General features: G+C 42.9%; 1 protein-coding gene across 1 annotated transcript in view; it reads right to left on the bottom strand.

The window, feature by feature from the left end:
- The window catches only part of HEPHL1 (hephaestin like 1), a 98,084-nt gene extending 72,255 nt beyond the window's left edge, over window positions 1-25,829 (bottom strand). Inside the window, exons 1-2 of the mRNA XM_043451840.1 lie at window positions 25,660-25,829; window positions 5,278-5,522 (exon numbers count right to left, since the gene is read on the bottom strand). Of these exons, the coding sequence (XP_043307775.1) occupies window positions 5,278-5,522; window positions 25,660-25,829 (415 nt within the window). The remainder of the gene's footprint in view (window positions 1-5,277; window positions 5,523-25,659) is intronic.
- Between the last annotated feature and the right edge of the window lie 465 nt (window positions 25,830-26,294).

Below are 26,294 nucleotides of genomic sequence, written 5' to 3'. Positions count from 1 at the left end.
GGTCATGAGAGTCAGACACTACTTAGTGACTGAACAACAGCAACAACAGGTTAAATAGGAGTCAATTCCAGGTGTATTCAAGTCCTTAAGGTAAAAGGCAAAACTGTAAAGCTTTAAGAAGGTAAAACAGGAAAATATCTTTACGATTTTAGAGTAGGAAGCTTTTTAAAATAATTATAAAATGTACTAATTGTTAAAGAAAGCACTGATAAATTTTGACCACAATTACACTTAAAAGCTTTTGCACAATGAAGGAAACATAAGCAAGGTGAAAAGACAGCCTTCAGAATGGGAGAAAATAATAGCAAATGAAGCAACTGACAAAGAATTAATCTCAAAAATATACAAGCAACTCCTACAGCTCAATTCCAGAAAAATAAATGACCCAATCAAAAAATGGGCCAAAGAACTAAACAGACATTTCTCCAAAGAAGACACACAGATGGATAACACACACATGAAAAGATGCTCAACATCACTCAGTATCAGAGAAATGCAAATCAAAACCACAATGAGGTGCCATCTCACACTGGTCAGAATGGCTGCTATCCAAAAGTCTACAAACAATAAATGCTGGAGAGGGTGTGGAGAAAAGGGAACCCTCTTACACTGTTGGTGGGAATGCAAACTAGTACAGCCACTATGGAGAACAGAGTGGAGATTCCTTAAAAAACTGGAAATAGAACTGCCATATGACCCAGCAATTCCCCTGCTGGGCATACACACTGAGGAAACCAGAATTGAAAAAGACATGTGTACCCCAACATTCATCACAGCACTGTTTGCAATAGCCAGGACATGGAAGCAACCTAGATGTCCATCAGCAGACGAATGGATGAGAAAGCTGTGGTACATATACACAATGGAATATTACTCAGCTATTAAAAAGAATGCATTTGAGTCAGTTCTAATGAGGTGGATGAAACTGGAGCTTATTATACAAAGTGAAGTAAGTCAGAAAGAAAAACGCCAATACAGTATATTAACGCATATATATGGAATTTAGAAAGACGGTAATGATGACCCTATATGTGAGACAGCAAAAGAGACAAGATATGAAGAAGACTTTTGGACTCTGTGGGAGAAGGCGAGGGTGGGATGATTTGAGAGAATAGCATTGAAACATGTATATTATCATATGTGAAATAGATTACCAGTCCAAGTTTGATGCATGAAAGCAGGGCACTCAAAGCCGGTGCACTGGGACCACCCTGAGGGACGGGATGCAGAGGGAGGTGGAAGGGGGGTTCAGGATGGGGGCACACGTACACCCATGGCTGATTCATGTATCAGCCGCTGCAAAAACCACTACAGTATTGTAAAGTAATTAGCCTCCAATTATAATAAATAAATTAATTTTTAAAAGAAAACAAAAAAAGAAAGTTAAGAAGTTCCGCTCATTAAAAGATACCTTAAAAGAATGAAAAATCAAGTCACGTATTCACAACATACATAACTGATGAAAAGATTCGTATTCAAAATAAAGTACTCCTTCAACTAAGTGACCAAAAAACAGAACATCCCACAGGATAATAGTAAAGGTATTGGTATGGGATCAGTATTTAGAAAAAAAATACTTAATTTAATAAATTTAATAAATTTCATTACAGGGAAACCCTAGATTACAATGACAATGATATATCACTATGGACCTACCAAATAGGAAAAACTTTCTAAAGTTGGTATTATTCAGTGTTGTTGGGAATGTACAGCAACTGGAATTTTCATACATTGCTGTTAGGAATATAATTGGTACAACCACTTTGGAAAACCAGAGTTATATACTAAATTTGAATGTATGTATGTATATTTTCACTCTTAGATATGTTTCTTAGAGAAACATATGCAACTGGAGCAGAAAACATGTATAAGAATGTTCACAGCAGCATTTCTCAGGAGTCAAAACACAGCAGACCACTCAAATACCTATCAAGAATGTAACAGAAAAGTAAATGATAGTATATTCACATACAGTTAGGTTCAGAAAACATTTCCTGTGAAGAGTCTGAGTATAAATATTTTAGGCTTTGCAGGTTTCTGTCTCAAAATCAGTTTTTTCCCCAACTTCATATATATATATATAAAGCATTTTTAACTCATGGGCTATACAAAAACATGTCCCATGGACCACAGGTTGCCAATCCCTGATGTAGAGGAAAACTCTGTGCGTGCATTCTAAATTGCTTCAGTTCAACTCTTTGAGACTCTGTGGACTGTTGCCTGCCAGGCTGTCCTGTCCATGGGATTCTCCAGGCAGGAATACTGGAGTGCATTGCGATGCCCTCCTCCCGGGGATCTTCCCAACCCGGGGATTGAACCTGAGTCTCCACTGTCTCCTGCACTGGCAGGCGGGTTCTTTACCAGTAGTGCCACCTGGGAAGCACCAGATGAAAACCACACAGCACTGAAAATGGTCTACAGATGGGAATGGCTCTCCACTCCAGGGTCTTCCCTGGAGAATTCCATGGACAGAGGAGCTTGGTGGGCTACAGCCAAAGAGTCCGACATGTCTGAGCAACTAACACACACACATAAATTTTGGAGCAGAAATCAGTGAAGGAGGAAATAGAAAACTGTAAAATAGATGAATCCAGAAGTTAGTTACTTCCTTGAAAAAAGATCAACAAAATTGAGAAAACTTTATATAGACTGCCAAGAAGAGAGGGCCCCAGTTACCAAAACCAGGAATGAAAAATAGGGCATCACTCTTACTTACAGAAATTAAAAAGACTATAAAGGGACTATTACAAATAATTTTATGCCAAAATATTAGACAACTTAGATAAAATTGACAAATTTCTAGAGAGAAACAAATTACTAAAACTGACTTAAGAATAAATAAAGAATTGGAATAGACCTAATACACAAAGAAACTGTTTCACAATTAAGATTCTTCCTTCAAAGAAAACCCAGGCTCAGATGGTTTTCACTTATAAATTCTATGACATACTGAGGAAAAAATGATGCCAGTCCATTACAGAATCTTTCAGGGAATAGAGAAAGGAATAGTTCCAAATTCACCCTGTGAAGGAAACAGTAACTTGATACCAAAATCAGATTAAAAACATCACAAGAAAGGAAAACTATAGACCAGTATTCCTCATAGGTGGACACCAAAAAATTCTAACAAAATACCAGCAAACAGACCCCAGCAACATATAAAGAGAATTACACACCATGTCCAAATGGAATTTATCCTATGACTGTAAAGTTGGTTTAACATTCAAAAATGAACTAAGGTAATAAAACATATTAATAAAATAAAGGACAAAAGCTACACCCTCATCTCAATAGAGGCAGAAAACAAACAAAATCTAGTACTTATCAAGTTAAAAACTCTTAACAGTCTAGGAATAGATGGGAGCTTCCTTAACCTGATAAGTATATCTAAGAAAACTCCATGGCTAGCGTCTTGAATAAAGGGAGGGAGACAACATGCTTTCTTCCTAAGATTGAGAACAAGGCAAGAATGTCTGCTCTCACCACTATTATTAAATATTGTCCTGAAGGTTCTAGCCAGTGCAATAAGGCAAAAGAAAAATCAAAGGTTTACCAATTGGTAAGGAAGAAATAAAACTCTGTTTATTCATAGTGGCATCATTCAGTATTCAGAAAATTCCAAGGAACCCTTTAAGCATCTATTAAAAAACAAGTTTAACAAGATAATAGGATTCAAGATAAACATATAAAAACCAATTGTATTTATTCACACTAGCAACAATCAAAAATGAAATTAATAAAACTATTCCATATACAATAGTATCAGAAAGAATAAAATACTTCTGAATAAATTTAACAAAAGAATGCAAATCTTGTGCACTAAAATCTAAGACATTGTTTAGAGACATTTATGATCTAAATTCCATGCTCAGATTGGAAGAGTCAATATTTTCAAGATGATAATTCATCTTTCAGTGCAGACAACAGTTTTTCCCCAATTGATTAATAAACTCAACGCAATCCTCATCACATCCAATTAACATTTTTTGTAAAAATTAACAAGCTGATCTGATATTTATTGATATGGAAATGCAAAGAACCTAGAAAAGCTTAAAAGTCTTTTTTAAAAAAGCAAAGTTGGAGATTTTATACTTCCCAATTTCAAAACTTACTATAAATTCATAGTAATCAAGATAACACAACGTTGGTGAAAGGATAAGCATATAGAATCAGTAGAACAGTATTGAGAACCCTGAAATAAACCTTTAGAGTTATAGTCATTGATTTTCTACTATAGCCTATGATTCATTTATCTTTTTCCCAATACCTAGAGTCAGTCTCTGGCATCTGGTGGGCACCCAGTGGAAGGTTCAGGAAGGTAAAGAATTTTTTGTGCTCACTTTCAACTATTCAGAACTAACCAAATCTGTGACCAAGAGCTTTGCTGCACTTTAGATGGAGGAAAATGGCCAAGAGCAAAGGACACTCCCCATCTCCTGTCCATCATCAGTGGTGCCTCCTCTGGCTACTTAGACAGACCTGGTCATGGCAACTGCCAAGCTAGTCTGGCTGCCTTAAGACATTCACCACAATCCAGAAGCTTCCTTTACGATAAAGTGAACTGCATCCAAGGTAATATTACTGTTCCTGGCACATTCCTCAGAGTCAGGCTATAGCAGGTTTAGTACCATTTAATCCGTTCCACCTGATCACAAGCAAGAATGCAATGAGAGATGAGAAAAATATTTCTGAAGATTGAGAAATGTTTCCCATCTCAAAAGTCCAAGAGTGCTGCTTATAATTTTTTTAAAAACTTTATGGAGGACTCAGGGAACTGCACTGTTGAAACTCTTGAAGTGCAAACCAGAAGACAGGGCAGCTTCAGAAAGGAAGCACCACAGACAGTAGCTTTGAGCAGGGAAGTTGAGGTCCACGGGCACTGAGACACTCTTTCCACAGCCGAGGCTGTTACTGGTCACAGGATATGGGAATTCATCGTGCACGCTGGTCTTTATCCAACGTGGGACCCGGTCATGACTGATTGACAAGGAAGGTTAGTGTGCCTCGGGGCTGTGCTGGAGCACGTGCCAAGGGACCTCAGCACTTCCTGTGTAGCCACATAGAGGAAGAAAGGAGGGAGGGAGGAAATAAGGGAAAGAAAAGGGAAGAAGAGGAAGAGAAGGTGGGGACAGAGGCAGGTGGGGTGAGGAGGAGGCAGGGAGAAGTTAAAAGAACATGTGTTACCACTGTGCTTTTAGTATCCTGCTCACTGTAGCTGACAATTGCCTTACTTAGGAAGGAGAGACAAGACACCTATAATATAAGATTGATATTTACCTTCTGAGTCCTTGTTGTAGAAAACGCCATGTGGATGCAAAGAGTAAGGGCGGGACGCAAAGTTCTTTAAATGGATGACGATCACATCACCCACTTCAGCCTTCAAGATGGGGCCCAAAAATCCAAGCCAGGGAGGCTTGGGGATCTCCTTGGAATAGGTCTCATCTGTGTAGTGTCTGTAAACAGCCTTTTTGTAAAGACTTCCTATCCTGTTGGGCCCTCTTTCCAGATATAAGGTTGCAAGCCTGAAAGTAAGGAAAATATTTTATAATTAAAGCTAAAAGAGAAATCCTAATAGCTTACCTTAATAGTCCATCAAGTGCTTACAAGTATGATTTCTCATTTGGTGTTCACCATAACACTGCAAGCTTTGTAGAGTTGGTAAGATTATCCTCAATTTATTAGAGAGGAAATGGAGGCTAAGAGTTAAGTGACAAACTGAAAGGCACAAATAGTATTCACAACCAAACTAAAACAGAACCAATGATATATTTGCTGTCCATTTGCCCCTTTTCATTCAATACATTCCCATTCACTTTTTCATTTAATACTTCCTATGCACTTACTGCATTCTAAGTAAAAGTTTATGATCTAATATTGAAAAAAATTAAGTTCACAGAGCAATTTATGATTAAGTGCCAACTGACTGGTTGATGCAATGGATATAGGCTCCATTTTTCTAGGGGTATATTTATTCACAGAAGGAAAAGATTGCCGTGGATCAAAGAGGTCAGAAACACCTCATGAAAAATTCAGAGATTAAGGAGAAGTAAGATTGGGTAACAAAATGGAAAAGTTGAGGATACTAAGCAGAGGTGGAGCTTGAGCAACAAGGAGGAAGAAATATGGGTGATATGGGGGAGAGTGGTTTATAAGCTGGGGCTCAGGGGTGGATGGTGAGGAGTGAGAAGTATGGCTGTATGCAAAATCTGGGGAAAGACTGGTAATGAACTTTATCATATGGTTATCATAGGTTGAAGAATTTAGAATTGATCCTGGAAGCGCTGAAGACTCACTGAGGTTTTTCATAAAATGGGTGACATGATAATCAGTATTTAAGGATGGTGCAATAAGTATTATTGCAGTGGTGTGCAAGCTTTAAAGGAGTCAGGCAAAGAGAATAGCAAAGATGGGGGCAGGGAGGCTGTTTGGAGACCAGGAGTGTGTGATGCAATAGAAAAGAGATGGATGTGAAACAAATATGATTCTAGGATGTGAAGTGACCAGATGCCCTCCTGGAACCCCAGGGTAAAAGGGACACTCAGTCCCAGAGTCTGGGAGCCTGAGACAATAGCAGTGCTGGTGACTCTACCCTGGAGGTGGCCATACCATCTTCTTCTGGGAGGTGGAACCCCCTTCCCCACTCTCAGCCTATGTGCTTAGTGTGGGACTCCAATCCCAGAAGTACTGGGTATAGCCATCCCTGTGTAGCTGTGTCTAATCAGGTGATGAGAGGCAAGTCCCACTGTGGCACACACTCCTGCCTGTGTGCATGCATTCCCTCTCAGTCACTCAACAAACTAAGTATCTCAAGCCCTGTGCTCAGTTCTGGGGATACAGAGAAAAAGGCAAAGACTTGAAGGAGCTCTCATTCTAGAAGGAAGAGTTATTGAAACCAAGCAGGACCCTGTGGGGCCTTCCCAGTGACAGATCCCTGGTGTCCCCTGCCTCTTGTTTGTAGAAAAGTTTTAGTCTCCTAGGTATTCCCAAAGATCCAAAGAGCAAGTTTAACCAGAGAAGTGAGAAAATGCAGAAACAAAGACAAGTAAGACAAAATAATAGTTTAGCTATAAAACAAACAATAGTTTAGTTCCTCCTCAAGAGCTACAGACAAAATTCTGTGTCATATCCTTGACTTGTTTTGCAGATACTAAAACCTGCACCAAGAGGAAGTTAACTACGTGCTGACCACCAGCATGTCAACCCCAGATGAGTAGGAAACAGAAGGTTGATGGTGTTGACTCCCAAACACCACCATTAATTACCTCACCACCAGTCAGTCAGAAGGATGTACGTGAACTGATCACACACCCCTCGATCTCACTTTAAAAAACCCTCTCTGAAAACCACTGGGGAATTTGTGAGCCGCCTGTTGTCCTTGCTTGGCCCCACGTTGAGCACCTTGCAACAAATGCCGTACTCTCCTTCACCAGAGCCTGGTATCAGTAGATATGCTTTACTACGCATTGGGTAAGTGGATCCATGTTTGGTTCAGTAACATTATGAGAACATAGGTATCTAATCTGGGGCATAAAATGTATCAGGAGAAGTTTCCTAGATGAAGTAATGCCTAAATATGGTCTCAAAGAGCAGAGACAAGTTACCCAAGAAAGAAGATGGAAAGGGCTGATATGGCAGACATTTTGCCAACTTAGCACCCACACCACATTCCTTGTTCTAAGAGCAAGCCTTCCCCATTCTCATTCTATATGCATGGGTGGGGCTCCACATCCACCTCCAGCAATGGAGAAAGTGACTCAACCTAACCGATCAGCACACCAAGCCCCATGTCATTGGTGAAGCACACCGTCCTTGGTAGAGGGATGGCTCTAATCTAGGTCTGGACAATTCCCACCAACCAACCCACCCTCGACCACAGTGATTAGTTCAGGGACATGGCTGGTTGTTTATATCCGAGGGAATCTAGGAACTTGTGAAGGATAGCATTTTGTGTACTCAGAACTGGGAATGTGAGTCTAGAGCTTTTGGCAACCATATGGCCAACCCAAGGAGAGAATCTGCTGGGGACCTGTACATTCCTCTCGTCTCTTAAATTTTGCTATTTTCTTCTTCTCTCTAATCAACTCCTACTTGCTTTCATCATGATATATCTCTTCGCTTTTCTCTTTCTCATTTACTGTACCTTCTATTCTCTTTTATTCGTGTCCGACTTGTCACGGCCCCATGGACTGTAGACCATCATGCTCCTTTGTCCATGGGGTTCTCCAGGCTAGAATACTGGAGTGGGTAGCTGTTTCCTCCTCCAGGGGATCTTCCCAACCCAGGGATCAAACCTGGGTATCCTACATCAGAAGGCAGGTCCTTTACCAGTAGCACCACCTGGGAAGCCCAGGATATAATTATATCTCTAATTAATAGTCACTGAAGATTCTTGAGCAGGGAAATCTGACCATATATCTTTGTTTCAGGAAGACAATTTTCCCATATCTAACTTTTTTTCATCTGATTTCACCCACCTGCGTCTGCTCACTTGAGCAAACTTCCTGAGCTTCTACCTCTGAATACCAAGCCTGCCTGGCTGACAGAGACTATTTACCTTCATGCCTGATTTGCAGAATTTTATTCCTTGGTATCTGACCACAGCTTGGCTGAGACCCCCTCTCCCAGTGGCCTGAATGTGGCATCTGCTTGCCTTGTCAGATCTGGTTCTTTCTTTAGCCAACTGGAGAAGATTCACTGTCTCTCTTTACTTCTACATCATCTTTCCCAAATTCTCCTCCTCTCTTCTTCCCTCTTTCTGGGTCCTATTCAAGCGGATAAATTTTTTTTTTTTGGCTGCACACTGTGAGACTTTCAGGATTTTAGTTCTCCGAACAGGGATTGAGCCCAGGCCAAAACAGTAAAAGGGCCAAGTCCTAAATACTGGACTATCAGGAATCTCCCTAGAATTTCCTGGTAGATGGATCCATAGCAGGTCTGATAGTCTCTGTATTAGCTAATGGATATCTGTTAACCTCATTAAGATTAGCACTTCATTAAACACTACTTTTCCAGTAGTCATGTATGGATGTGAGAGTTGCACCATAAAGAAAGCTGATCGCCGAAGAATTGATGCTTTTGAACTGTGGTATTGGAGAAGACTCTTGAGAGTCCCTCGGACTGCAAGAAGATCCAACCAGTCCATCCTAAAAGAAATCAGTCCTGAATATTCATTGGAAGGACTGATGCTGAAGCTGAAACTCCAATACTTTGGCCACCTGATGCAAAGAGCTGACTCATTTGAAAAGACCCTGAGGCTGGGAAAGATTGAATGCAGGAGGAGAAGGGGACGACATAGGAGGAAATGGTTGGATGGCATCACCGACTGAATGGATGTGAGTTTGAGCAAGCTCTGGGAATTGGTGATGGACAGGGAGGCCTGGTGTGCTGCAGTCCATGGGGTTGCAAAGAGTCAGACACGACTGAGTGATTGCACTGAACTGAACTGAAACACTATAGGCCAAAAGGTTAAATAACAGGTATCTTCAAGGCTTCATGTTCATTTCCTTGAAGAGATCAACAAATGATCAGACATAAGTGACTCAAATACAAGCTCCCAAGCAGTCCCTTTGACAAAGATCTGAGCAATCTCTAGTGTGAATAGCAGTTTTGCCCACCCTGCAGACTTTTCAGGATGATGGAACCAGAGATCTATGTGCACCACACTTCAGCACTCAGCCTTTCCTTCAAATAAGAGTTGAACAAATGTTTTAGCAAATATCAGTTGAAAGAGCCCCATATTGTTTATCTGCCCAGAGCACCAGATTACTAGCCTGTCCAGGCACCCACGTGTGCCAACCTGCCCTGCCTTTGTTGTAGAGTCAGTATGGGGGGAGGTTCCTATGACAAAGGAGGAAGCCATGGGTTCAGGACCCCCAAAGAAGAGCCAGAGGTGAGCCCGACCTGAGAAAGGCCAGCACTCCAGAAATCATAGGGCCAGTCCTCCCAGAGGAAGCAAAGCTCTCTCTTGCCCAGATGCCAGCTTCAGCTTCCAATCCAGATAATGGAGCCAATGAGACAGGAATCCTGACAAAAGGACTGGAGAATTATAACAATGATTTTCGTATCAAAAGCCTTGACGTATCGAAATTTTTTCAGCTGCTGACTAGGTAAATTATGGCACAGTCATACCACTTGGTTTCCCAGGTGGCTCAGTGGTAAAGAATCAGCCTGCAATGCAGGAGACACAGGCTCGATCCCTGGGTCAGGAAGATTCCCTGGAGGAAGAAACTGCAACCCACTCCAGCATTCTTGCCTGGGAAATCCCATGGACAGAGAAGCCTAGCAGGCTACAGTCCAAGGGGTTGTAAAGAGTCGGATATGATTTAGCGACTGAGTATACACCCCCACATACCACTTAGCCATGCAAAAGAATTAGATATTTCTACAGGTAGCAGGATGATGTGGTTATCAAATACTAAATGGTAAAAGCAAATTTTAGCATGTAAAGTGTGTAAAGTATGCCATTTGTGTATTTTTAAAACAGTGTATATACACACACATGCAAAGAAAACATTTGAAAAGTGGCCAGGGAAATCATAAAGTGTAGCCTCTGGGACTTGGGACTGAGGCCACAGACAGGAGCAAGAAGGGAAGAGAAGTTTACTTTTTTACATTTAATTCTATGTATTTCCTTTTATTTCTCCATGCTACTTTTTAAAATTAAGATGTGACTCATACATACAGTGAAATATTACTAAACCTTGAAATGAATGAAACTGAGCCATTTGCAGAGATGTGAATGGAACTAGAGACTGTCATACAGAGTGAAGCAAATCAGAAAGAGAAAAACAAATATTGTATATTAACACACATATGTGGAATCTAGAAAAATTGTACAATGAACCCATTTGCAAAGCAGGAATACAGATGCAGAAGTAGAGAGCAAACATAGGCACATCAAGGAGGGAACGGGATGGTGGGATGACTTGGGAAATTGGGACTGACATATTTACATTACTATGTATAAAATAGGTAACTAATGAGAACCTACTCTGTAGAACAGGGAACTCTACTCAATCCTCTGTGGTGACCTAAAGGGAAGAAAAGGTAAAAAAGGGGGATATATATATACATATAGCTGATTTACTTTGCCGTACAGCGGAAACTAACACAACATTGTAAAGCTACCATACTCCAACAAAAAATTTTAGAGTTTACTTTTACTCACCCTCTTCCCTACTGTGGGAATGTTTTACTCAGTACCACTGTACTTACTTTCATAATAAAAACAAGCCCACATTTTATTTAAACAAGAGAGTGCAGCCTATTTGGCTACTGAGGGGTCAAACTTTCCTCCTATGTGACTTCTACCTCTGAAAACCCAGCTGGCACCACGAAGCATGCTGTGAGGATGAGCTCTCCTTCCCCACAGGGAAGACTTGGCATCCTGACCCGGGAGCACAGCACCTGCTCAGCCTCTGGACTGACAAGTCTAAGTCCACTCTGTCAGTCTCAGGACTGAGGTCTTGGGAACACTTGGATCTGTGCACACTTGGTCTTCCTCCTCCACTGAGCATACATGTGTCTGCCCAGCTGCAAACATTCACCTCTGCTGGTCCATAGTGCCAAAGCCTACATTTCCCTATGCAAGGGAATGGGATCAAAAGTCTGGATGCCTGACAGTGGGGCTCTATTATAGAGGCTCTTGTGTTTCCCAGCCTCACTTGCAGCTTGGATGGTCATGTGACATAGTTCTAGCCAAAAAGATGTGAACACATATCACTCCTTGGTGCATCTCTGAACTCAGCTGGTAGAGACCCTTTCTGTTCTCTGACTTCCCATTATCCATGCCTAAAATGAAGACGTGATCACTGGATCTTTGGCAGCCTTTCTGAGAGACTGAAGAAGAAGGTCACACCCTAGGGACGGTCAATTGGAAATCCAAAAGAACCTGGGACCCTAAAGATTGCCAACCTCTGGACCTCTTTTGTGTAAATAAATAAATAGACTTAAGCCAGTGTTTGGGGGGCTTCTGTTAACTAGCAGATGAGTATAAATCCTAATCGAGGAGGCTGCTCAGAAGGAGAAGGAAGAGGAAGAGCAGAGGAGAACTGAGTCATCCTCACTAACTGGTCCCGGAGCAGGAGGGGTTGTCTGGCTTTATACTGGTCACCAAGTAAGCCAACGCCTGAGCAAGGGTTAGATTCAGAATTTCTGGTGTCCGCTGTAAGCTCAGCTTGATGGGTAAAAAGTTATAATGAAGTTATTCGTAGGAGCTTGCAGGCTCTGCAGGGAGAGACGCACCTCTGCCCCTCCTCACTTCTCTGCTCTGCGTTCGCAGTGTGTGCATATATGCACACGTGCATATACCCACGTGCAAATGTCTGCTGAGCAAGAGTTCCTCACTGTGAGCTGTCTGCAGAGCCACCCAGAGAGAAGGTGAGGATATCACAGGGAGGGGAAGTGCATATACTGCATATTTCAGCAGTGAGTTGTAAATCAACTTGTTTTGCTTATTCCAGGGTGGGTGTCAGTCTTATCACCTTGTGAAATGGAGTATTTCCTGCCATCTCAGTAAACAAGGATGTCACAGCCCTCAGGGATTTCAGCCTTTCAAATGTAAATTTCTGAGACCCTGAAGAACAGTGTGATCTGTCCACAGCCATTAGCCATCCCCACCCCACCCCAACCCCCACTCCCCGTTAGGGCTGAGCAGCTGGGGGAACGGGGAGGGGGTTGGGGGGTGGGGAGCAGCGTGGCCACGTCTCAGCGAGTCAAGGATTCAGAGCAGGTCGCTGGTCCCAGACAGCTTCGACGCAAATGAAAAGAATGATTTCAGTGAGCCCAGACGCTTGCATCTTCTGATACCTAGAAGAGTGCTAAATTCCTTAATTTGAGATATCTGGTTTTCCTTAATTAACAATAATCTTTTGATATTCAAATTGCCTGACCCTTGACTGCAAACTTCTATATTGTCTGACTCCTTGCCCACCCACCTCCTTGGAAACAGTTCTCTCAGGATCATTTGAGATGCTATATCCTGGGTTTAAAGTCCTAACAATTCCCACTGAATAAACAACTCTCAACTTTTAGACTGCATTTTTTTTAGATTGTATTTTTTTCAGTTGACAACCTAAACAGCCAGTGGTCACTCCAAGGTCCATATAGTCAAAGCTATGGCCTTTTCCAGTAGTCATGTATGGATGTGAGAGTAGGACCATAAAGAAGGCTGGGTGTCAAACATTTGATGCTTTTGAACTGTGGTGCTGGAGAAGACTCTTGAGAGTCCCTTGGACTGCAAGGAGATTGAACCAGTTGATTCTAAAGGAAATCAACCCTGAATATTCATTGGAAGGACTGATGCTGAAGCTGAAGCTCCAATACTTTGGCCACCTGGTGCGAAGAGCCAACTCAATGGAAAAGACCCTGATGCTGGGAAAGACCGAGAGCAGGAAGAGAAGGGAATGCAGAGGACGGAATGGTTGGAGGGCATCAACTCAATGAACATGAGTTTGAGCAAACTCCAGGAGACACTGAAGGACAAAGAAGCCTGGTGTGCTAGTCCATGGAGTCACAAAGAGTCTGACACAACTGAGCAATTGAACAACAATAGTGCTTAGCATAAAATCCACAGTAGCTATTTGAAACCATAGGAACTATTTAAATCCATAGGATCTATCGAAAGTGGAAAAAGTAAAGGAGGGGTGGAAATAAGAGAAAGTCTTTTCAGTGTCTTTACAGCAAACCACCCCTAAGAATACATCTTGCATTTGTGACAGAAGCTCCAGCTCCCATGAGCTCTAGAAGATGCAAATTTGGCCCAAGTAACAAAGCAAGTGGGTGACTTCAAGGAGTCATCCATAGGAAGCAGCCTCCAGTTTAGCTCGAGTGCACTCATTAGAATGCCCATGTGGAAGGGTTGTATATTATATTTACAGTGTAGTCGCAGGATAATCCCACTGTGAGCAACTGAGTAATCACCAACCTTGAAATTCGTCCCCAATCTACATTCTAACATTGTGACTCAAGCTGGGGAGGTGTCTATTTCCTGCTGTGAAGGAATCCAGTGGGGTGGGAAGTTTCAGACTCAGTTCAGTCCAGTTCAGTCGCTCAGTCATGTCCGACTCTTTGAGACCCCATAAATTGCAGCACGCCAGGCCTCCCTGTCCATCACAAACTCCTAGAGTTGACTCAAACTCATGCCCATCGAGTCAGTGATGCCATCCAGCCATCTCATCCTCTGTCGTCCCCTTCTCCTCCTGCCCCCAGTCCCTCCAGACATCAGGGGCTTTTCCAATGAGTCAACTTTTCACATGATGTGGCCAAAGTATTGGAGTTTCAGCTTCAGCCTCAGTCCTTCCAATGAACACCCAGGACTGATCTCTTTCAGGATGGACTGGTTGGATCTCCTTGCAGTCCAAGGGACTCTCAAGAGTCTTCTCCAACACCACAGTTCAAAAAGCATCAATGTTTCGGTGCTCAGCGTTCTTCACGGTCCAACTCTCACATCCATACATGACCACTGGAAAAACCATAGCCTTGACCAGACGGACCTTTGTTGGCAAAGTAATGTCTCTGCTTTTTAATATGCTATCCAGGTTGGTCATAACTTCCTTCCAAGGAGTAAACGTCTTTTAATTTCATGGCTGCCAATCACCATCTGCAGTGATTTTGGAGACCCAAAAAAAATAAAGTCTGACACTGTTTCCACTGCTCTCCCCATCTATTTCCATAGGTGATGGGACCAGATGCCGATAACCAGGGGTGGATGGGACTGAGTGATAGAAGCAAGGTCCGATGCTGCAAAGGGGGAGGCATATTGCATAAGGAACCTGGAGTGTAGGTCCATGAATCAAAGGCAAATTGGAGTAGTGGTCAAACAGGAGATGGCAAGTGGGGGAATTTGACATTCTTTAGGAATTCAGCGAAACTAAAATGGACTGGAATGGTTGTGGTTTAACTCAGATGACCATATATCTACTACTGTGGGCAGGGAATCCCTTAAAAGAATGGACCAGTAGCCATCATAGTCAACAAAAGAGTCCAAATGCAGTACTTGGATGCAGTCCCAAAAATGACAGAATGATCTCTGTTCGCTTCCAAGGCAAACCATTCAATATCAAGGTAATCCAAGTCTATGCCCCAACCAGTAATGCTGAAGAAGCTGAAGTTGAACAGTTCTGTGAAGACCTACAAGACGTTCTAGAATTAACACCCCCAAAAGATGTCCTTTTCATAATAGGGAATTGGAAGCAAAAGTAGGAAGTCAAGAAACACTGTAGAACAGGCAAATTGGCGCCTTGGAGTACGGGATCAAGCAAGGTAAAAGGCTAATAGGCGTTTTGCCAGTAGAACGCACTGGTCTTAGCAAACACCACTCTTCCAACAACACAAGAAAGGACTCTACACATGGACATCACCATGGCCAACACGGAAATCAGATTGATTACATTCTTTGCAGCCAAAGGTGGAGAAGTTCTATACACTCAGCAAAAAGACTAGGAGCTGACTGTGGCTCAGATCATGAACTACTTAATGCCAAATTCAGACTTAAATTGAAGCAAGTAGGGAAAACCACTAGACATTCAGGTATGACCTAAATCAAATCCCTTATGATTAAACAGTGGAGGTGAGAAGCAGGTTTAAGGGACTAGATCTGATAGACAGCCTGATGAACCATGGACAGAGGTTCATGACATTGTACAGGAGACAGGGATCAAGACCATCCCCATGGAAAAGAAATGCAAAAAGGCAAAATGGTTGTCTGAGGAGGCCTTACAAATAGCTGTGAAAAGAAGAGAAGCAAGAAGCAAAGGAAAAAAGGAAAGATATTCCCATTTGAATGCAGAGTTCCAAAGAATAGCCAGGAGAGATAAGAAAGGCTTCCTCAGTGATCAATGCAAAGAAATAGAGGAAAACAACAGAATGGGAAAGACTAGAGATCTCTTCAAGAAAATGAGAGATACCAAGGGAACATTTCATGGAAAGATGGGCTCAATAAAGGACAGAAATGGCATGGACCTAAGAGAAGCACAAGATATTAAGAAGAGGTGGCAAGAATACACAGAAGAACTGTTCAAAAAAGATCTACATGACCCAGATAATCACAATGGTGTGATCACTGACCTAGAGCCAGACATCCTGGAATGTGAAGTCAAGTGGGCCTTAGAAAGCATCACTATGAACAAAGCTAGTGGATGTGATGGAATTCCAGTTGAGCTATTTCAAATCCTGAAAGATGATCCTGTGAAAGTGCTGCACTCAATATGCCAGGAAATTTGGAAAACTCAGCAGTGGCCACAGGACTGGAAAACTGTCCGTTTTCATTCCAATCCCTAAGAAAGTTTCAGACTAGCTACTGCTTTAAAGACAAGATGCTCACATTGCCAAGGTCAAGGGCAATACCATGAAGGTTGACACCTCCCAAAGGCAGGCCAGATCAACCATTGTCAGAATGAACCTGCCTGTGGGAACATCTAACCAGTGCAGAGGTGGGCTGCCAGGTTAAATTCCGAGGGCTTTGTAGCTCACAGGAGCTGTGCAGCTCACCAGCATCACCATTGCCCTACAACCTGGATCTTTTAGTGGAAATTATTCCTTATCCATTCAACTATCAAGCGGTTGTTGAACCTGTACTGTATATGAGACTTCAGAAACTGGAGCCAAGACATAATTATCAGTCCCTGTATTCAAGATATGTCCCACCTGGCTATGAAGACAAAACAGATGCTTTGGCAAATATATAGCAACAAAAAGTTTTCTATATTAAGGGACAACTAATCATACAGTGGGCTTTCCCAATGGCTCAGTGGGTAAAGAATTCATGCGTGATGCAGGAGACACGGGTTCAATCCCTGGGTTGAGAAGGTTTCCTGGAGGAGGAAATGGTCAACCCACTCCAGGTTCTTGCTTGAAAAATCCCATGGACAGAGGAGCCTAGTCCAGGGCTATAATCCAAAGATCGCAGAGAGTAGGACATGACTGAGCACCTAAGCATGCATGCAACCATATAGGGCCCAGATGTCTGAGTAAGTGTTGGGGAGATATAGGATAAATGAGGAGGAGCTAAGGAGCCTCTTGATGAAAGTGAAAGAGGAGAGTGAAAAAGCTGGCTTAAAACTCAACATTCAAAAACGTGAGATCATGGCATCTGGTCCCATCACTTCATGGCAAATAGATGGGGAAACAATGGAAATGGTGACAGCTTTTATTTTCTTGGGCTCCAAAATCACTGCAGATGGTGACTGCAGCCATGAAATTAAAAGACACTTGCTCCTTGAAAGAAAAACTATGGCAAACCTAAACAGCATATTGAAAAGCAGAGACATTACTTTGCCAAAGATCCGTCTAGTATAAATTATGGTTTTTCCAGTAGTATGGTTTTTCCATGTATGGATGTCAGAGTTGGATTATAAAGAAAGCTGAGCAACAAAGAACTGATGCTTTTGAACTGTGGTGTTGAAGAAAACTCTTGGAAGTCCCTTGGACTGCAAGGAGATCCAACCAGTCTATCCTAAAGGAAATCAGTCCTGAATATTCATTGGAAGGACTGATGCTGAAGCTGAAGCTCCAATACTTTGGCCACCTGATGTGAAGAGCTGACTCATTTGAAAAGACCCTGATGCTGGGAAAGATTGAGGGCAGGAGGAGAAGGGGACAAAAGAGGATGAGATGGTTGGATGGCATCACTGACTGGATGGACATGAGTTTGAGCAAGCTCCAGGAATTGGTGATGGACAGGGAGGTCTGGTGTGCTGCAGTCCATGGGGCCGGAAAGAGTCAGGCACGACTAAGTGACTGAACTGAACTGAGGATGAGGATGAGCGGCAAAGTAACATCAGCGGAGGGTGTGGTCAGAGCAAACATGTGAGATCATACAGTCACAATAAGGACAAGTGGTGTTGCCTGAGCTTGAGGTGGGACGCAGTTCACCAAGGAGAAAACACACTCACCAGGACTAGACTGGGGTGAGTGCTACCTGGTAAAAGGAAGGGTGAAGATGGTGGTTTCAAGTTGCACTTCAGGGGCAGCCAAACCCTTCCTAATTAGATGAATAGTTTTTGAAGTATTAATTCAGGGAGGAACTCACCCCGGTTCCTCCAACATCACTTAAGTCTTGAGTTCCCCCTTCTTCCCACTCATTTCCACAGAAGTCCCCCAGGTGCCAAATCCATACGGTAAAGGAAAAAGAGAAGGAGCCTGAATCCCAGTGCCCCACTTAACAACTTGAGATTTTGGGGAAGTTACTTGACTTCTCTGAACCCTAGTTTCCTTGACTGTAAACCGCTGAGCATGGCAGAGCCAACAAGAGGGGTGAATGAGATGTGGAGCCCCACACATGGCCTCTGGGAGAGTGAGCACTCAATCAGGGGGAGTCAGGGGAGTTTTTTTCATTTCTGGAAAAGCTCTAATTAGAAAAGAGGAAAATATGGGACTTCTCTGAAAGTCTAGTGGTTGAGACTTCACCTTCCAAAGTAGGAGGTGTGGGTTCCATCCCTGGTTGGGGAGCTAGGAGCCCCATATGCCTTGTGGCCAAAAAAACAAAACATAAAATGGATGCAGTATTGTAACAAATTCAATAGAGACTTTAAAAATGGTCCACCTCAAAAGGAAAGAAGAAAATGTGACCATCTGAAATATCTCTGGCACAAATATCCTGCTCTCCAGAGAGCCCCTCAAGACAGGTGAGCAATATGATGACAAATATTTCCTGAGTGCTAACCCAGTGCCAGGCACCACACCTGAGCACTGACAAATCTCCTGATATCCCCTGTGATAGCTGATGATGACTCTCAAAGATAAGTCCACATCCTAATCCCTTTCTTTGGAGAAAGAGTCCTTGCAGGTACAATTAAGTTAAGGATTATGAGATGAGAAGATGGTCCTAGGTAATCCAATCCTTGTGGTCCAAGGGACTCTTAGGAGTCTTCTCCAGCACCACAATTCAAAAACACCAGTTCTTTGGTGCTCAACTTTCTCTATGGTCCAACTCTCACAACCGTATATGACTACTGGAAACCATAACTTTGACTAAATAGACCTTTGTTGGTAAAGTGATGTCTCTGCTTTTTAGGTTTGTCTAGGTTTGTCATAGCTCTAGTTCCAAGAAGCAAGTGTCTTGGTTGCTCCAAAACTGTTCTCATAGGAAGGAGATTAGACACACACAGGGGAGGTGATATGAAGATGGAGGCAGAGGTTGCACCACAAGCCAAGGATTATTAGCAGCCCCCAGAAACTGAGGCAATGGGTGGACTCTCCCTTAGCGCCTCCAGAGGAATTGCAAGAAAGTCCTGCCAACAGCTTCACTTCAGATGTTTTGCCTCCAGGACAGGGTGAGAACAGACTTATGTTGTTCTAAACCACGTAGTTTGTGGTAATTTGTCACAGTAGCTACAGGAAATGAATATATCACTTCTCCATGCAAGTACTGTCATTATCCCCATATCACTGATGAGAAAATTAAGGGAAAAAAAAGACTCAACTGGGACTCTCCTGGTGGTACAGTGTCTGCCTGTGAATGCAGGGGACACAGTTTTGACTCCTGGTTCTGGAAGATTCCATGTGTGGTGGAGCAGCTAAGCCAGTGCGTCACGACTACTTAGGCCTGCGTGGCTAGGGCCCACCAGCCGCAACAAGAGAAGTCACTGCAATGAGATGCACACTCAGTTTAACAAAGAGTAGCCCCAGCTCAGCCAAAGTAGAGAAAGCTTGCATAGCAATGAAGAAGACCCAACATGACAAAAAATAACTTTTTTCAAAAAGATTTAATTACTTGCTGAGTAAACAGAGCAAGAATCCTAGGCCTCTCAAGTTAATGCCAGAGCCCCACTCACCAGCAGGCCAGGCTATTCTGGCATCTTGTTAAATTTCTTTCATAAGTGTATCAAGCCCTCATTTATTTAAGCCACTCTAGAAAAGGAAATCGCAACCCACTCCAGTGTTCTTGCCTGGAGAATCCCAGGGATGGGGGAGCCTGGTGGGCTGCCGTCTATGGGGTCGCAGAGTCAGACACCACTGAAGTGCCTTAGCAGCAGCAGCAGCAGTCTTATCTTTACTGGCAGCCAAAAGCAACCACTAATTGATACAGAAAATAACAGCAACCCCACGAGATTCACAAGGCATCAGGCCGAACACATAATTTTTTTTTGCTGACAAGATAGATGCTGAAATTTGAAAGTGAGCATCTGTATAAAACGAAATATTAATGAGGTGATTATTTCAAAATTTACCAAAGCCTTTCTCTTCCCCCACCAGCTTCCCTTCACTGGCTCTTCTTTCAGATACACATATAGGAACGTCCTCACTCCCATCATAGGGCCTGCTCATAGGCGATGCTCAAAACACTTTGCCATCAGCTGGGCTACCACGGTGATGATGGAGGTGGGTAAACTCCCTTCACAGACCCTAAGTGGAGTTTGAGCAGTGATCAGTTTCACTTATGTCCAAGAATGATTCTGCCTATGAGTCAGCACCCACGAAAACCCCTATATTTCACTGGGAAGAAAAAAAGCCTGCCTGTGTGTTGGTGGCCTAAGGAGAGCTTGATGAGAATTGTAACTTAAGTAAGGTGATCCTCTCTGGCTCCATTAAAGACCTGGCTCCACCACGAAGCACAGTCACACCTTCATTAAGCATTTTATGAGCAGCACCGTCAGGAGTGCATCAAATGCTGACATCATCCCCAGGCCAATTAAAGGAACTGTGTGTCCTCATTACGCCCAGTGGGGAAGAGGAGGAATACATTCATTGGGAGAAAATTTTTTAAATAGACTATGACTCCTAAATCTTATACTTTCTAGGAAATATTACTGCTTATAGTCTCAATTACATTGTTGACCCCTATGATCAAGCAAAGGTACCAACTTGGGAAGTTAAATTGCACCATCTGACTGCTGTCATATCTTGGTAAAAGAATCTCAATTTATTTCCTATCTCATCCCTGTGAATCAGGATTTATTAGGCTCTTGGCCCTGCCTAATTTTGGTTTCCAAGCTTTTTTATATCACTGAAACTTTGGCATTCACCTTCCTTCCCCCCTAATTTTTGCCCATTCCCCTTATTTAAACACAAAGTAACCAGAACAACTAAACTGACAGTGATTAGTTCCTACAGTAAGGATCCCAAGTGACTGGCCTTGCTTAGTTCTCCATGGGTCACTGTCACTGACAGAGCTCTGTGTAGGGTTGGGGAATTTATTATACATACTCTGGACCTTCTACTCCACCATCCTCCTCCTCCAGGTATGGAGGTGACTGGGGTACACCAAACCCATAAAGAGCAAAGCAGGGAGGGTACCTGCAGTGTCCAAGGCCAGATAAAGTCACCAAGCTGCATGAGGGGTTGGGAAGGAATTTTATGAGAATAAGCCAGGACTCTGGGGAAGAAAATACTTTGAGGGTGAAGAATTGGAGATCATTCTTAAAGGGCAGGGGGAAAATGAATGGGTAAATAAAAGTATAGAATACTTTAAAAACTGTCACTTATCCCCACTCTCAGGACTTCCCCAACTCTTTTTTTTTTTTTAGTTCATTTTTTAACTGAAGGATAATTGCTTTACAGAATTTTTTAGTTTTCTGTCAAACCTCAACTTCTCCAACTCTTGATTTCTAGGTGGAACATTTGTAAAGCATCTTTCTCCTTGCATTGCAAAAAATTTTCTCCAACCAGCAAGTCAGATAAGATACTTTTCATTTAGTTTTGAAAATTATTTCTGATGCCTGGGAATTATACTTCTCAGGTGACTTTAAGGATTATATTTCTGGGCCTCACAGGTGGTGCTAGTGGTAAAGAATGCAGGAGGTGTAAGAGACGCACGTTCAACCCCTAGATCTAAAAGATTCCCTGGAGGAGGGCATGGCAACCCACTCCAGTATTCTTGCCTGGAGAATCCCCATGGACAGAGGAGCCTGGTGGGTTACAGTCCATAGGGTCACAAGGATTCAGACATGACTGAAGCGACTTAGCACACACATGCATGTTATACAAAGTAAAGAAACTGATGTTCACAGAGATTATGTGACATGTTCAAGGTTACACAGCAAATTGGGGACAAAATAAGGACTAGAAGTCAGGCCTCTTGATTCCTGCTCTAGGCTCTTTCCTAGAAAGAGCCACGACAGTGGAAAGAGCGACGACAGAAATCCGGCTGTTTTGGATTTCTAAACGCTGGATATTTTCTGGTTGTGAATATCTAAGCAGCAGAGTGTCCTCAGAAATGCTGTCTACTCACCCTGCAGAAGCCAAGTGAGAGGCACAGTCACACCACCCAAGATGACCCCTTCTCCAGGGAAAGGTGTTGCAACACAGAGTGCACATAGTGAACTCCATATTTTGTGACAACGTCATAGGTGTCACCTGTGGCTCCATGACACTTGTGAATCATAGCCCCTGAGACAGGTGTCCTGTGGTCTTCAAGCAGGAGTCAGCAGCCAACCACAACTGTGCCTTCTTAGAAACTTGCCCTGAACCACCAGCCACAAGAGTGGTATGATTACTTCCTGGCATGATTACTACTAAAAGCCAGCACATGCCACAGCCTCATCCAGGCTCCCCTTTTGAGTCAGGAGTCTGCCCTGCATAAACACTGCCCCTCAACACAGCAGAAGGAAACACATGGGAACCTTGGCATTCCAGGTATGATGTCTAGCATGCCAGCTGCTCCTAAAGGTCAGGAATCCTCCTCCAGGGAACCACAGCATTTGTTAAACAACCTCACTCTAATATGATGCCAAACTATGTTTTAGTCATGCCTGCTCTCTTTTTTCTTTTTCACCATAATGATTTTTGTACATTTTATTGTAATTTCTTCAAAGCCCCATCTACTGGCTGAAATGATCAACAGAAAGCCCCTAACTTCTTCCTGCACCCAGCCTTGCGAAAATGGCATCTTAATATTTGATTATTTAAAGTACTTTGAGTCTTTAAACAGACACACAGACATAGAAAACAAAGTTATGGTCACCAAAAGGGAAGTGGGTGGGGGGATAAATTGGGAGCTTGGGATTGACATATACACACTCCTACATTCGAAATAGATAACCAGCAAGGTCCTACTGTGTAGCACAGGGAATTCAATATTCTGTAATAACCTAAATGGCAAAAGAATTTGAAAAAAGAATAGATATATGTAAAACTGAACCAGCACTGTAAACCGACACTAACACAATATTGTAAATCAACTGCAGTCCCACATAAAATAAAATTTGAAAACTAGATAAAGTACTTTGGGTGTTTGAATAAACCCAGGTGGCTGGTTTGGTCACTGACACCAGTGATCATTTTCAACGTTTTTCTGAAAAGAGTGACAAGTGAGACTAAACCTACCCTTGGTAAAGAATTGGGTCTCTCTAGAAAGTTGTTATTACTGGTATTCCTACTTCCCTCAAAGTTGAGTTTAATTCAGTGGGAAAGGATCACCTTTGCCAAGAAAAAGTTTCACAGTGAAAAAATATTAGCTCTGAAGCCAAAGGAATGTGTTTGGTGATGCATTTTACACTGTAAACTCTGGCATGTACTTAACCTCAGAGCCTCAGTTCCTTGTTTGTGGAGTGGGAATAATAACAACTGTATGCAGTAATGAATTGAAAGTCGCTGGTGGAATCCCTGGGTCAGAATCAATGCTACAGAACAGCGATAATGACATGAGCATTTTAGGAGAAAAATTTCTGTGCCTATGGAAAGGCAGTCCAATATCACATTGAACTTAAAGTCTATGCTCAGAGCCCTCAACGCATATGTCTTGAATAGCTTCCCATCCAATAGCAGCTGACAGTGATCATTTTTTCTATCGAGCCCTTTTTGAGGATAACCGAGCTCTACTTTCAGGGAAGGCTGCTGGGAGCTAGGGGAGCCTTACAATCTCAGCTCCGTTTGTCACATACAAACTACCACCGTCCACAGTCTGCAGATGTGAATACAAAGAAGTCAAGAGTCTTCTCCGGAAATAGCCCCCTGGACATGAAATTTCCTGGTACAAATCTTAAGAAAAAGTCTTTCTCGGTAGCCTGGCATGAGCATCATCCTTTTTGAATAAACAAAACACGACTATGCCCCTTTTGTGTTGTTAGAAAGCCTGGAAGCCATGGGTCCAAGCCAACTGGATCTTTGGTCTTCCCCCAGGGCAGGAGGACCTGACTCTCACGGATTTGACAGACCCCGTGAGTCTTAGCAGCTAGAAGATGAAACCCGGATGTTGCATGCGCTGGGCACTGCCTATCAGGAAAGAGAGAACGGAACTTCCCTGGTGGTCCAGTGGTTAAGACTCTCAGCTTCCAAGGCAGGCCGCTAGGGTTCGAACCCTGTTCGGGGAACTAAGATCCCACACACTACAACGGAGAACTCGAGTGGCAACTACTGAGCCTCTGCTCTCTGGAGCCCATGTGCAACAACTAGAGAAGCCCGAACACCTCAATGAAGACCCAGCACAACATAGCTAAATAACTGTCTTTTTTTTAAAAAAAAAAAAAAAAAAAAGAAGGAAAGGAACAAGCATGCGAATATACCACTTTTTGCCAGAGTATGTCCAAAGATGTTCTAAGAACTACAATGTTGAAAATATGCATGATGGGACTTCTGGAATCAGAAGGTGATTTCAGAGGGAGCTCAAGGGAATAAATTAAGATTTAAGACACAGCACCCTGGGAGGACGAAGGGGAGCAAGGGCTGTTTTGTGAAAAAATTATAAAGTCAGGGACAGAGAACACTGAAGTACCATCTCACCCAGCTATGCCCCAGGCTCTGAGGATAAATACTGCCCTCAGACTGAATGGATTGGGGCTGGAACAAAGTTCTTATCAGCAAAATAAAGCCATTTTTAAAGTGGGCTCAACTGGTGCACTGGGAAGACCCAGAGGAATCGGGTGGAGAGGGAGGTGGGAGGGGGGATCGGGATGGGGAATACGTGTAAATCTATTGCTGATTCATGTCAATGTATGACAAAACACACTGAAAAAATAAATAAATAAATAAAAATAAAATAAAATAAAATAAAGTGGGCTCAAGGAAACTCTTAAAATATCAGCCAAATATACTACACCTGCCCCCCTCTTTTAATCACTGCAAACCAAAACCAAAGTGTAACTACCTAAGGCATATCTCTAATGATTAGGTTTCATTCCAAAAATTAAAAGTAAGAAAACACTGTGTATTTTAAAACAGTGAAGAATTCTTGAAAATTCTCAAATTTTTATCCCAAAGTTTAACCTTTTTTGACGAAGTGAGTTCAGAGTCCCTGGAAGTTCTTAGTGGTATCTAGGGAGAATTGCCCATATAAAAAAATAGGTCATCATTCAGAACACCTGGTTGTGTATATGACTCTTTACAGACAAAGTGAACAGATAGAACTAAGAATATCTCTCCCAAATTATACACTTGCCCATGCAAGTGCACGCTAAGCAAACACAAAGCCTTCCTTTTGATCTAGATCAACTCATACCCATTGTATGGGCTTCCCAGGTGGCTAAATGATAAGGAACCCATCTGCCAATGCAGAAGACAGGGGTTTGATTCCTGGGTGGGGAAGATCCCCTGGAGAAGGAAATGGAAACCCACTCCAGTATTCTGGCCAAGAAAGTCCCATGGACAGAGGAGCCTGGTGGGCTACAGTCCATGGAGTCCCAAAGAGTTGGACACCACTGAGTAACTAAACAACACCACCACCATCCATTGTAGCGCCCCAAGGAATACAAACTTGGAGTCTCTGAGGACCCCAGTTTCACTCACTTGTCTTCTGCGAAACTTTTCCCAGTAATAACGTTCTTCCCGTGGGGAACATAGTTCCAGTATTCTTCCACAATCCCAATGTGGTATGTCCTGGTAACTGCGCCAACCAGCCCAGACAGACCCAGGAATGTGAGAAGAAGGATGCTGGCAGCCTGCCGCTTCTGAGGCATTTGTGGATGTAACTCAGGCCAGCAGCCTGCACGGGACCAACCCTGCCTGTCCCTCCCCCTCACTTGCAGCCAGTTATAAATAAGGAATGGACAAGGCCCAGCTCCTCCTCCTCAGAGAGTTTGGGGTTGGGACAGAGGCTGACAACTTGTGTAAGCAGAGCAGCTCGATGGGGTAGTGGCTACAGTAACCAAACTTTTGCCAGCTGTCCAGGAAATGCGTAACTGGCTTATTTACTTACTGTACAAACCGAACAGGTTTGGTTCTGTACGTTTTGGTGCTTTGCTGTGACACTGGTCTTTTATCTTTGCCAAGAATTTGCAACCCCATGGACTATGTGCAGCCAGTCAGGCTCCACTATCCCTGGGATGCTCCAGGCAAGAATACTGGAGTGGGTTTCCATCTCCTTCTCCAGGAAGAATGTCGGTGCAAAAAGTTAAGCTGATACATTCCTCCTGCTTTCTCTT

Source organism: Cervus canadensis, chromosome 29 (genome assembly GCF_019320065.1).
Source record: "Cervus canadensis isolate Bull #8, Minnesota chromosome 29, ASM1932006v1, whole genome shotgun sequence".
NCBI lineage: Eukaryota > Metazoa > Chordata > Mammalia > Artiodactyla > Cervidae > Cervus > Cervus canadensis.
Note: the sequence above shows the minus strand (reverse complement) of the source record. Positions and strands in the feature narration are given on the sequence as shown.